The following is a 12,267-nucleotide window of genomic DNA, read 5'->3' as shown; positions in this document are numbered from 1 at the left end:
ATTCAGAAATGTCTGAATTGTCAAACTGCCTGTAAAGTTTTATCCAGTTATTTTACATTTTCAAAACTTAACTTTTGTTAACATCACCTCATACACACAACTTTTGTTATGTTTTATTTGGTGACAAGGTTTACATTGAAAGTTCAAAAAATATGAAATTCAATTCATTTTTATGTAGTCCCAAATCAAAACAGTGGCATTAATGTTTTTTTGTATTATAAGGCAAAGAGCCAACAGTGATACTGAGAAAATCTTCTATAGCGAACCATCCAAGTCAAAGTATTTTTCAAGAATGTGCCGTTTCTCTGTGACTACAACTGAGTAAATGTTTATTTTAAAAGTAGGTACGTCATAAGGGATAAAGTCAGCCTCTGGCTGACCTCAGAATGCTTTATTGTACTTAAAACCGTACAATAATTTGGAGGAAACCCCAACAATCAGATGATCTTTTTAACAGCAAAAATGTGTCAGAAAGGTCATATCCTGGTTAAAAAGACGACTCCAAGGTTCTTCACAGTGTTACTGGAGGCCGAGGTAATGCATTCAACGTCACTATCTATTGAGACACCATGTTTTGTTGTGTTTTTTAGATTTTTAGGGCACATTAACCTTCATTTTATATAAATTTGGGAAAAGGAAATTAAAGTTAATTTTGGCCTATGTCATTAAGGCGTGGCTACAGTTTAATTGTCATCTTTCATTATACATGAAAAAAAATCTTTGTATCGTCTGAAATGAAAAAGTATGCCGTGTTTTCTTTTTTTAAGACTTTTATTTAACTTTTTTTCCCCCAACAAATACAAGACTGGTTCACATCCAAAACAGTAACACTGCACAGCCCTAGAGTATTACACATTCTCCAGAGTCCACAGAGAACTTGTGATTATTTATGTCCAGAATTGTTGTCCATTAGAATCCAGTTTACAGGTTACTCCCAGTGCTTCCAGTGGTTTCTTCCATTTGTCCACAATAATTCAGGATCTCCCATCAATATAATGTCCCAACCTGATCAGAGTCATGACATCAATGATGAGCGACTTCCATAGAGAAATGGAGGGAGGCTCAGCCCCCACCCATCTCAACATGATGCTTTTCCTGGCCAACATTAACAGTGACTGAATTACATGCTCATGTTGTACCAGTGAGACAGGAATATATCCCAATGAACACATTAATGGGTTTTCTGTCGCCTGATGACCAATGGCTGTACTAATATTGGCGCAGACCTTTTTCCAAAATGACTGAATAATAGCATTCCCACAAGCAATCTAGTGCCCACTCTGGCCTTACACTTGAGACAATTTGGAGATGTTCCCATATTATACTTACTATAAATATACAGAGAAATATACACATTGTGCAGGATTTTGTACTGCAGTTCTTTAAATCGGTTACAAACAGAGATTTTGGATGGAAGGAGCAAAATTTTGTCCCATGCCTGTATATCTATTTCACATTTAAGCAACGTCCCCCAAGATTTTCTCAACCATGTTAATTTGTCCACAATTAGGGCATAAATCTCTGAATAAAACTTTGATACAAAATGTTTATGCTCCCTTTTATCCAGAAAGAATTTCTCCAACTGAAAAGAGGCTGTTGCGATTTCTGATGATTTTGCATTTTTTAACACATAATCTCTCAATTGCAAATGCTTATAAAACTCAGTCTTTGACATAGAATACTGGGACTTCAGGGATTCAAATGATTTAAACACACCATGTTTAAAGAGGTCATAAAACCTCTTTACACCTACTTTATGCCATCCCACAAAGCTCGACCCTATGCTTTGCGGCAGAAGGTCTGGATTATTTATAAGCGTTGACAAAATATTAAACCGAAGGCTGCTGTTAAAAGGTTTTCTAAATTTTCCCCACGTCCACATAGCATTATATATCAGTGGGTTGTGCTTTATTCCATGAGGTAAGTCATTTAGATGTTTCCCTAGAAAGTTAACAGGTGAGGATGGTTTACATAATACTTCCTCAATATTTAGCCTTGGCAGATCATAACATTCATGTATCCAGGAAGAAAGAATCCTCGCTTGTATTGAGAGAACATAATTTTCTATATTTGGCTCTCCTCACCCGCCCAGATCTTTCGGTAACTGTAAAATGGTAAATGGCCTGTATTTGTATAGCGCTTTACTTAGTCCCTATGGACCCCAAAGCACTTTACACTACATTCAGTCATCCACCCATTCACACACACATTCACACACTGGTGATGGCAAGCTAATTGTGTGTCCAATTTAATTTTGGGTTTTCTTCCTGCCCAAATGAAATCCACCATAGCCTTATTAATTACTTTAATATCTTCTGATTTCAAAATGGCAAACAACATGCCTGTGGGATATAATATTTTCAGTAGGATTACCATCTTAATGAGATTTATTCTTCCCAAAAATAACATCGGAAGTGACTTCCATCTTCTCAGCATCTCTCAAAGATCTTGAACCATTCCATTTATATTTTCTCTATATAAGTGACTAACGTTTGGTGTAACTTTAACTTCCAAATATACAAAACCTGGTGGTGCCCAGTGAAAAGGTTTAACATATAAAGGTTCAATGTCCCCTCCACTACACAGTCATTATAACAGATTTATCAACATCTACCTTGTATCCAGATATAAGACCAAAGTCCTTGATACACCTAGTAAGAACAGGTAGAGAGTTAGCAGGGTCAGTCAGTGTCAGAAGAATATCATCTGCATAGAGCAGAGTTTTATGTTGTCTATCCCCAATTTTGACTCCATGAACACTTGGATTTTGTCTAATGGCCAAAGGCTCAATGGCCAAAGCAAATAATAGTGGTGACAATGGGCTACCTTGTGCTGTACCTCTGCTCAATGTAATTGGGGAGGATAACAAGCCTTTAGTTAACACAGATGCTATTGGTGATTTGTATATAATTTTGATCCACCCCAGAAACTTTTTCCCAAACCCAAATCTTCCTCCCCTTAATAAAGCCTGTCTGATCAGCATGCACAATAGAGCACATTACCTTTTCTAGCCTAAGAGCCAGTATCTTTGAAAGTATCTTATTATCAGCACCAAGAAGGCTAATAGGCCTGTAAGACGAGCATGACTCCGGATTCTTATCTTTTCTAGCTATCAATGTTATATTAGCCTGGTACATAGATTCTGGGAGTTTCGATTCTTCGAATGCTTTATTAAAAACCCTTAGTAATAAACTATTTAACTTCACTTTCATTACATTAAAAAAATTCTACTGGGAAGCCATCTGCCCCAGGACATTTCCCTGACTGGAGTGCAGATATAGCTTTATCCACCTCCATCAATGTGTGGGTGACTCCAGCAGCCACATGGACACTCCAGCAGGCTAACCTGATCTTCAGAGAGCTGAGGGAATACTAAGTCGTTTAGGAAAAAGCCCGAGTTAAGCCTTGTTAGGTCCATCTCAGACTGGTATAAATTTGTATAGAGTTCTCTGAAGCACTCATTAATCTGACGGTTTGCTACTTGCCTCTCACCATTCACATCCACAATAGCTGTGATAAAATAACTTGATGGAGTATTCCTTGCAAGACGAGCCAGAAAGCGTTTAGGCTTATTGGCTGATTCAAAAAGCCGTCGTCTGGCACAAACATCTCTTTCAGTCTTTCACATTATCAAATTACGCAAAGATGTCCTGGTAATATTAAGCTCACTTAATGTTTCAGCTGATTTTGTTACATAATATTGTTTCTCCAGCTTTTTTTATATTATTCTCGATCTCTAACTGCCTTGTTAATCGTTGTTTTCTTTCATGACTTGTGTATGAAATAATCATCCCTCTAATGTAAGCCTTATAACTATTCCTTAAAGTTCTCGGCTCTATCTCCTCTTTATCATTTATTTCTAAAAATAATGTTGTTTGCTCTGTTGTGAAATGTATAAATATCTCATCCAAAAGAGACAGTGTGCTCATCTTCCAAGACATGGAGGCTCAATATGTCTCATGGGTTGAATGGTTAGGACCACAGGAGCCTCGTCAGAGAGACCTATATGACCAATATTTACCTGCTGAACTAACTGACTGATACACTTGGACATAAAAATATAATCTATACGAGATGCTGACAAGTGAGGGTTAGAGTAGAAAGTGTACTCCTTAGGTAGTGGATTATAGTGTCGCCAGACGTCCACAAGGTCGAGCTCATTTACAATTTGCCAAAGGGCTTTGGAATTTTTTGTCAAAGTAGATTGTGGGGGAAGTTTATCCATTTTGGGGCATAAAACACAGTTAGAGTCACTCACTAATATTATATTAGCACAGTCCATGTCCACTAACCCTCTCAGATTATAAAGTGGAGGTGCAGTGTTTTCAAATAATGTTTCCTCAGGAAAGTATCTATATGTGACCTCTGTGTAGTGTCTTCTCTGGTCTGCATTCACAACAAAAAGGCAATGGTTAGAATGCTCTCTTTTTAATGTCGTGGGCAATCAGCACAAAATCTAAATGGGAAAGCGACAACAGAGTTAGCTAACTATGCTCCCAATTAGTTTCCTCTCCTCCCAATAAAGAAATCTCACATAAACGTGCACTCAGTTCAACATAAAGACTGGAGAAATGACCCGCAACGAATGATGTATAAACAACAAAAATAATCGGGTCAGACTGTATTACTTTAACAGCCTGCGATATGATTTTTCCTCCCCACGACATTTGCGCATTCCTTACCTCGCAGGAATCCTCCATTATTCTGAGGATTACCCAGAATCCCTTGCCCTTTGTGAATATTCCAGGGTGACTTTTTCAACAGTAGGTGGTGCCAATGTCCCATTTAGCGGGATTTTACTTCAACGCTATTTAACTATGTTACATATACAGTAAAAAGTATTGGTCCCAGCATAGAACCCTGTGTAACTGTGTGATTAAGTTGCAGAAGACTGTTCATTTACGTTAAAAAATTAGAGCCTATCAAACACACATGATTAAACCCACAGCAGTGGAATTACCATAATCCCCAAAGTGTGTTCTAGTTAGAAAATACTGTGATCTTTTTTTTTTCAAATGTCATATTGAGGTTGAGGACAGAAATAATTTCTGTGTCAGAAGATGATGATTAGTAATGTTCACTACAGCTCATGTTCTGCTTTGTTGCCCTCTCAGATTATAAAGTGGAGGTGGATTCAGGGGTGGAGTCTGTCCAGCTGCCCTGCAAAACCACAGTTAACCTGCCTAAAGATGCTAAAGTGGAGTGGAAGAACAAAAACAACAGGAAGGTCCACGTGTATCAGAACGGCTCTGACCAGCTTGAAGAACAGCATCATTTTTACAGAGGGCGAACAAAGATGAAGAGAAACTTACTGGAACCTGGAGACCTCAGTCTGACCCTGAAACCCCCCACAGACACGGACACCTACACCTGCACCGTCTACAACAACAGGGGGGAGATTCTGATGAAAAAAGAAGTGCTGCTCATTGTCAGAGGTCAGTGCTGTAGATACAGGTCAAAAGTCAGAGATCAGACTTATGGATAAGACAACGACCAAATCCACCTGAAAAGTCTGCAAAAAGAATTTTCACCTTTTCACAGTGGGGACTTTGAGTAAGCCCTAGTAAATAATTTTAGAGTATATGTACTTTACATATTCTAATTTTAAAATTATTATTTTGCTAGCTAGCAAACTCGCGGGATAAATTATTGAAATGCACTGAGTGTGATGGGTATTATAGCAGTTAGTTATGGCATAACAGCAATGTTAGCCAGGTACTTAACTAGCCAACTTAAGGCATTCTGATTAAAGGCTCAAAGTGAAGTTGTCACCAAGTAGAATATGGTTTATATTTTTGTGTATTGCTGCGGCTTTTTCAACTATTAACTTGGAACCTTTGGCAACACCTTAGGGGGAAATAATGGTAAATGCCTGGTGCATATGTGCACAAAGAATAGAATTTTGTGCTACTGAAGTTCCCCGGCTTTCATTCAAAAGCTGTTTATTGTGAGCACCTACACGTTAAACAACTTAAACATTATAAATGGCTTCAAGCTCAAACTGAGTTCTATGAGGCACTATCAGCCAGTGAGACAATAGACAAATATGTTTGTATGTGAATATTTCATACTTTAAGGCTGCCTGTTTTTTTTTAAGGGAGATGAACATTGCATTATAATTGCACATAATAATACCATAGATGATCGATTAAATAAATAGATTTTAGATAGATGCTTGTGAATTCTTAAAGTCTTATATGTTGAACTGAAGTATGTCATCTGTTCACAGCCCCTCCCAGTCAGTGCTGTTCTCTATGCCTGTCTTACTGTGTATTATTGTGTATACAATAATACACTATATGAATATAAGGCTATTAAAATTGTGTCTTAAAGGCTGCCAGTGCCTCTTTTTGCTGTAACCAACCTTTCTCTTTATTTCTGAGCTTTTTAAGGACTTTAACTGATGCATCAACCTTTGAAAATGGAAAGAAATCAGTCAGATTCATGGCTGCATCACAGTGTCACATGTAGTTCTCCACATCAGCTGGATTATATCTATAGCAGCCAACAGCAGCTGATGCACAAATCTTTGTCTGTGTTAATAAAGTTGGATCAGTTCAAATAGTTTGTTGCTCTGCATTGAGCCTGTTAGAGTCAACACAAATGTCTCCATCCGAGCTCATGTTGTGCTTTGTTGTCCTCTCAGTCCCCCAGGTGGAGGTGGAATCAGGGGTGGAGTCTGTCCAGCTGCCCTTCAAAACCACACTTCACCTGCCTGAAGACGCTAAAGTGGAGTGGAAGGACAAAGGCAGCAGGATGATCTATGTTCATCAGAACGGCTCTGAGCAGACTGAAGAACAACACCAGGCTTACAAAAACCGAACGAAGATGAATGAAGACCTGCTTAAAACTGGAGACATCAGTCTGACCCTGAAACACCCCACAGATGGAGACAACAGGACCTACACCTGCACCGTCTACAGCAGGGAGGGAAACATCCTGCTGAAGAAACAAGTGGAGCTGAAAGTCAGAGGTCAGTGCTGTAGATACAGGTCAAAGGTCATGTAGTGTGAATGAGAGTGAATCAGTGTGAGTGATGGAGGCAGCAGGAAACTAACAGGCTGACTATCTCAGTGAAAGACCATCTCTGAATTGAGGACTAAGGGTACATTTTTTGCCATCTTACTGTGATTGCAGCCAATCACCAACTTTCTACAAATGGTACTCATGGCCATTGATCAGTGGTCTTTGCTCAATGGTCATGAGAATTTGAATATTAATGCCCATTATTCCTTCAGTGGGCTGGTTTCAGTCATTATGCAAATGCATTTCAGACCCAGCAACACGCTCAGACAAAAACTGGTTCACCCGAAAGACAAAACGCCAAAACACAGACTTAACAATGTGGTGTATGCTGTACAGTGCAGCGAGGAATGCCCAGACCTCTACATTGGAGAGACCAAACAGCCACTTCACAAGCGCATGGCACAACACAGAAGAGCCACCTCCACAGGACAAGACTCAGCAGTCCATCTGCATCTTAAGGATAAAGGACACTCTTTCGAGGATGCCAATGTTCACATTTTGGACAGAGAGGACAGATGGTTTGAAAGAGGAGTGAAAGAAGCCATCTATGTCCACTGTGAGCGACCATCTTTGAACAGAGGCGGGGGTTTACGACACCAACTCTCTGCCATCTATAATCCAGTTTTGAGATCCCTTCCCAGACGCCTTAACGCCCACTCACATCCTGGGCCATCTGATCTCAGGAATTCGCATGATAGGCTGGGGCCAGGTTTCACAATGAGCTCACCCGAAACCCTGGCTGATTGTGACCCACACCCATTTTCACACCTTGGCTCAGGTGATTAGATGATCATCAGGGGGTCCTTTTGTCCCTCTGTGGGGGTCACTCCCACTAGGTTTATATCTGGGACTCTCCACCATTTGACCTTAGAACTGAAGAAGCTTCTTGGATGAGAGGTGAAACGTCTTCAAGTAACTTAAAGAAGTCCAGACGCTTTTCTTTGCAAGCTCCTTTGACAGCTCCTGCAGTTCTCCAGGGGCCTGGTAACGAACTAATCATGTGATTCAGGTGTGTTGACCCAAGGTGAGGTCTAAAACCTGCAGGACACCGGCCCTCGGGGCCTGGAATTGCCCACCCCTGTGTTACACCTCTTTGAAATCCGCTTGAAATCTGCCCGGTAACAAAAAAGGGAAAAGTGGATGTCTGCACAGCCCCTCACACTGATGATATTTGATGATGTTTATGTCAGTGTGACCACGTGGACCCTTAGAAATCAAGTGTTTGTGTCCACTGACATGTTAGAGTGCTTTTATTTTGAAATGCACACCGGAAATGATGTGTTTCCATAAAGAGTGTAGTGCGGTAAGTTTAAGAGAGCAGGGCCAAAACACACTGATGGATTATTGTGACATCACTGTTTGATTCTTCTATCAAGCAGAAGAAGAAGAAAAGTTCTCTTCAGCAGGGGAGGTCAAAGGTTAAAGGAGAGAAAGCACACAGTTCATGGAAATGAAGTAAAGGCCTTCCTCATTGTGATGACCTTTGACCTGTTGCCTGTTATTTTCACTCATTAACATGTGAAAGCAGCAGCTAGCAGCAGCTTTTAAGGTGGACTGTTTTCTTGCATGTTACTTAATGCAGGCGGTGATGTTGTAAAGCAATGAACACTTTAAGGGCAAATTTCCAAAGTGGGAATATGATCATGGAGACAGAGATTCAGGTTTAGGTGGAGTAATGACCCACCTGCCTCTCTTAAACAGCTAATGCTTAATGGCTGTTGAGTGAATACAGATGTTCCTTGTTGAACTTACACATGAGCTTCATTTCATGATCTGCAGAGTCAGTATGAAGTTTATTCTGTTTAGCGTCCAAAGAAAGAAAAGAGCTTCCTGTAGATCCTTGTACATGTGATGTCTGTAAGATGTCTCCTCTCTCTTTGTCTGAACGAATGTTCTTGAGCAGCTCAGCTCTGTGTTAATAACTGCTTTATTCCACATCTGTATTCATAAAAGTGAGTAACAGTGGATCATCTCTCATCTAATGAGCATTTCTAATGTTGTGTTTGTTGTCCTGTCAGTCTGTCAGGTGGAGGTGGATTCAGGGGTGGAGTTCGTCCAGCTGCCCTTCAAATCCACAGAAAACCTGCCTGAAGACGCTAAAGTGGAGTGGAAGGATGGGAGATCCAGAACGGTCCATGTGTATAAGAACGGCTCTGACCAGCCTGAAGAACAGCACCAGGTTTACAGAGACCGAACGAAGATGAACAAAGACCTGCTGAGAACTGGAGACCTCAGTCTCACCCTGAAATACCCCACAGACTGGGACAGCGAAGATTTCATATGTGAAGTTTGGAGGAGTGGAAACATCCTTAGAACAAAATCACTGCTGCTCAAAGTCAGAGGTTTGGTCCTTTGTTTGTTTTGTTTTCCTGGCTGCCACTGAAGACAGACTTTCTGGACTCTGACTCATCAGTCAGAGTCCTCTGTTCCTAATCACTAGGGATGGGTATCGTTTAGGTTTTATCCTATACCGGTGCCAAACCGGTACTTTTGAAACGGTGCCGGTGCTCAAACGGTGCTCAAACCGGTGCTTAAAGAATGGAGAACACAAAATTGGTCCAAAAACCTCTCATGTTCAGCTGTTTTTTTGTAAAAAGATAACAATGTCAGCCTTTTCTGCAGCTATGGGGCATATATGGTATCACTCTTGGCTGGAAGCAGTGCTTAAACAATGCAAAAAACACAAACTTTGTCCAAAAACCTCTCATGTTTAGCTGTTTCCCTCTTTTTCTTTGGTCATTTTAGCCTTTTTGTCCAGAGTGAAGGGAGTATCTGCCATCAAACAAGAAGACAGCCGCATGTAGCTATGATGATGTTTGCTAGTTCACCTTACATGCATTAATGTAATAACGTGGTTAGCCTACTCAACATAAATTACACACGAACAACATTAAGCTACTCACGCAGAGAAGAACGGCTGCTGCTGCTTCATCATCCTCATCATTTCTGCTACACTGGCAGGGCTAGGGGCCAGGACTCTCCTCTTCGGGTTTTTGGGGGATGTTGCTAAATCTGGGTCCGATAACAGGCAACCCACCCGCAGTAGATGTGCTCGGTGTGAGGTCTCGCAGCAAGCTATCAAATACGGCGCATTTCTCGGCTTTTAAAAAAAACGCTATGCATCGCCAGGTGTTTCATCGGATTTGAGGTGTTACCTCCTTTGACAGTATCACAGTATCAGCTTAAAGCACTTGTTGCAGGCTGCTGAGTTTGCATCTTTTGCTGTGAAGTACAGCCAGACTTTGACCGCTTCGCCTTGGACATTTTTAATCTGTAGCTCTGCACTAAAAGAACGTACGTACCTGGACCCGCCTACTATCCTCGGAAACGTAAAATGATTGGCTAGAAGTGTATCACAGCTCAGGAAAAAAAAGCACCGAAATAAAGCACCGAAATGTGCGCTGCTTTTCGGTCTGGTTACTACCGTTCATGTCAGAACCGGCGCCATCATGGCACCGGATACCGGTACCCATCCCTACTAATCACCATCACCAAGGTGATTTCAGTTGCTGTTGAGAAGGATTCAGCCCACTTGTATTTGTGGATACATGCAGACTTAAAGATAAAGAAAAAAAAAAAGAACTACCAAGACCCCCTTTTCCAAAAATAAGAGGGGGTCTATCTATATATATAGATAGATAGATAGATAGATAGATAGATAGATAGATAGATAGATAGATAGATAGATAGATAGATAGATTTGACTTTGATTTGTGTAACAAAGTGATTTCCACGTCTCCTTCATGATGTGACAGTGTCAGAGCTGAATGCACTTGTAGAGTATCATGTTTTTATGGCTCACATTTAAAGTGTTGCAGCTCTAATGTACAGCTGTCATATTAGAAATAGAAGCAGCTCTGATTTTAGTGCTCAAAGAAATCTATGAAGTGATGAATTCACACATGAACAGTGTTCTGCAGCGTTCCTCTCGGCCTTATTTGCAGCTCCACTCTTGTTTTTGCTCTAATAATTATTTCTCTCCATGAGCTGTTTCTCTGCCTGAAGGAGGCGCCACTCCATCGCTTCATTTAGTGCAGAACAAGAGTCACATGATGCTGCTCTGAACACCAATCACACTTTGTACAGCTCATGTTGTGTTTGTTGTCCTCTCAGTGTGTCAGGTGGAGGTGGAGGAGGGGGCGGAGTCTGTCCAACTGCCCTTCAAAACCACACAAAACCTACCTGGAGATGTTAGAGTGGTTTGGGAATGCAAAGAGCCTGAACCAGTAATGTTGGTCCACGCGTATGAGAACGGCTCTGACCAGCCTGAAGAACAGCACCAGGTTTACAGAGACCGAACGAAGATGAATGAAGACCTGCTGAGAACTGGAGACCTCAGTCTGACCCTGAAACAGCCCACAGAGAGAGACAGTGGAGGATATGCATGCTACGTTGTGAGGAATCGAGCTGTGGTTAGAAGGAAGAGAGTGCAGCTCAAAGTTAAAGGTTTGTGTGTACATGTTTACACATCTTTGTGAGGACAGAACATTGGCACTATACTTGTGGGGACAAAATGTCTGGCCCAACAAGTTTTAAGTCAAATGTGGTTTTACTGTCAGGGTTACAGTTAGCCTAAATTTTACCATGACCTAAGGGTTCAGGTTTACTTTATTTATACCCATAGATAAATTGGCTTTATGAAAATAATTATAACATTTGGCATCCCCTCACAAAACACACACCCACCCATTAAACCCTCACAAACACATTTGATTATTACACAAGCAATAAAAAAAAATATAAACGAGATCAAGATGAATCAAATAAAACAGTTCTTATTGTGTTTAGTGACGGCAGCAGAGACAAAACTGTTTTCTTTGGAACTAGAAACCTTCGTCTAGAGGAAAGAAGCTACAGAGGCCAGGGGAGTCCAACCTGTTGTCTCCTCAGACGCAGTTTGACACCTCTGAGTCTCCCTCTTTTTCTTTTCCTTTTGTCACTTGTTCTGTTAAAATCTCTCCGTATAAAATCCGGCATACATGAAGTAAGGTCTTTACCACCATACGAGACGTTAAGTTGTAGCAGCTCCTCACGGGAGTAAACAATCTTCAGCTGACTCACAGCCTCACACTCATCAGGGGAAACAAGCCAGCACAATAAAAATCCAACAACAATGAATAAAAAAGAATCCATGTCTCACTGTTAGTGGAGCAATTATCACCTTGAAAACCCGTCACTTGTGTGTGTGTGTGTGTGTGTGTGTGTGTGTGTGTGTGTGTGTGTGTGTGTGTGTGTGTGTGT

At 40.8% G+C, this 12,267-nt stretch overlaps 1 protein-coding gene across 8 annotated transcripts in view; it reads left to right on the top strand.

Moving 5' to 3' along the window:
* LOC309703501 (butyrophilin-like protein 2) overlaps positions 1 to 12,267 on the top strand; it is a 522,068-nt gene that overhangs the window by 509,284 nt on the left and 517 nt on the right. For 6 of the 8 annotated variants that reach the window (XM_082528379.1, XM_082528381.1, XM_082528375.1 and 3 more), the window contains 3 exons: positions 6,647 to 6,973; positions 9,045 to 9,368; positions 11,140 to 11,472. In XM_082528379.1, the coding sequence (XP_082384505.1) occupies positions 6,647 to 6,973; positions 9,045 to 9,368; positions 11,140 to 11,472 (984 nt within the window). Of the gene's footprint in view, positions 1 to 5,114; positions 5,436 to 6,646; positions 6,974 to 9,044; positions 9,369 to 11,139; positions 11,473 to 12,267 lie in introns of all 8 variants that reach the window. The other 2 variants (XM_082528386.1, XM_082528376.1) reach the window with 1 other exon arrangement.

The sequence above is a fragment of the Aulonocara stuartgranti genome (assembly GCF_965226115.1).
Source record: "Aulonocara stuartgranti genome assembly, chromosome: 3".
NCBI classification, from domain to species: domain Eukaryota; kingdom Metazoa; phylum Chordata; class Actinopteri; order Cichliformes; family Cichlidae; genus Aulonocara; species Aulonocara stuartgranti.
Note: the sequence above shows the minus strand (reverse complement) of the source record. Positions and strands in the feature narration are given on the sequence as shown.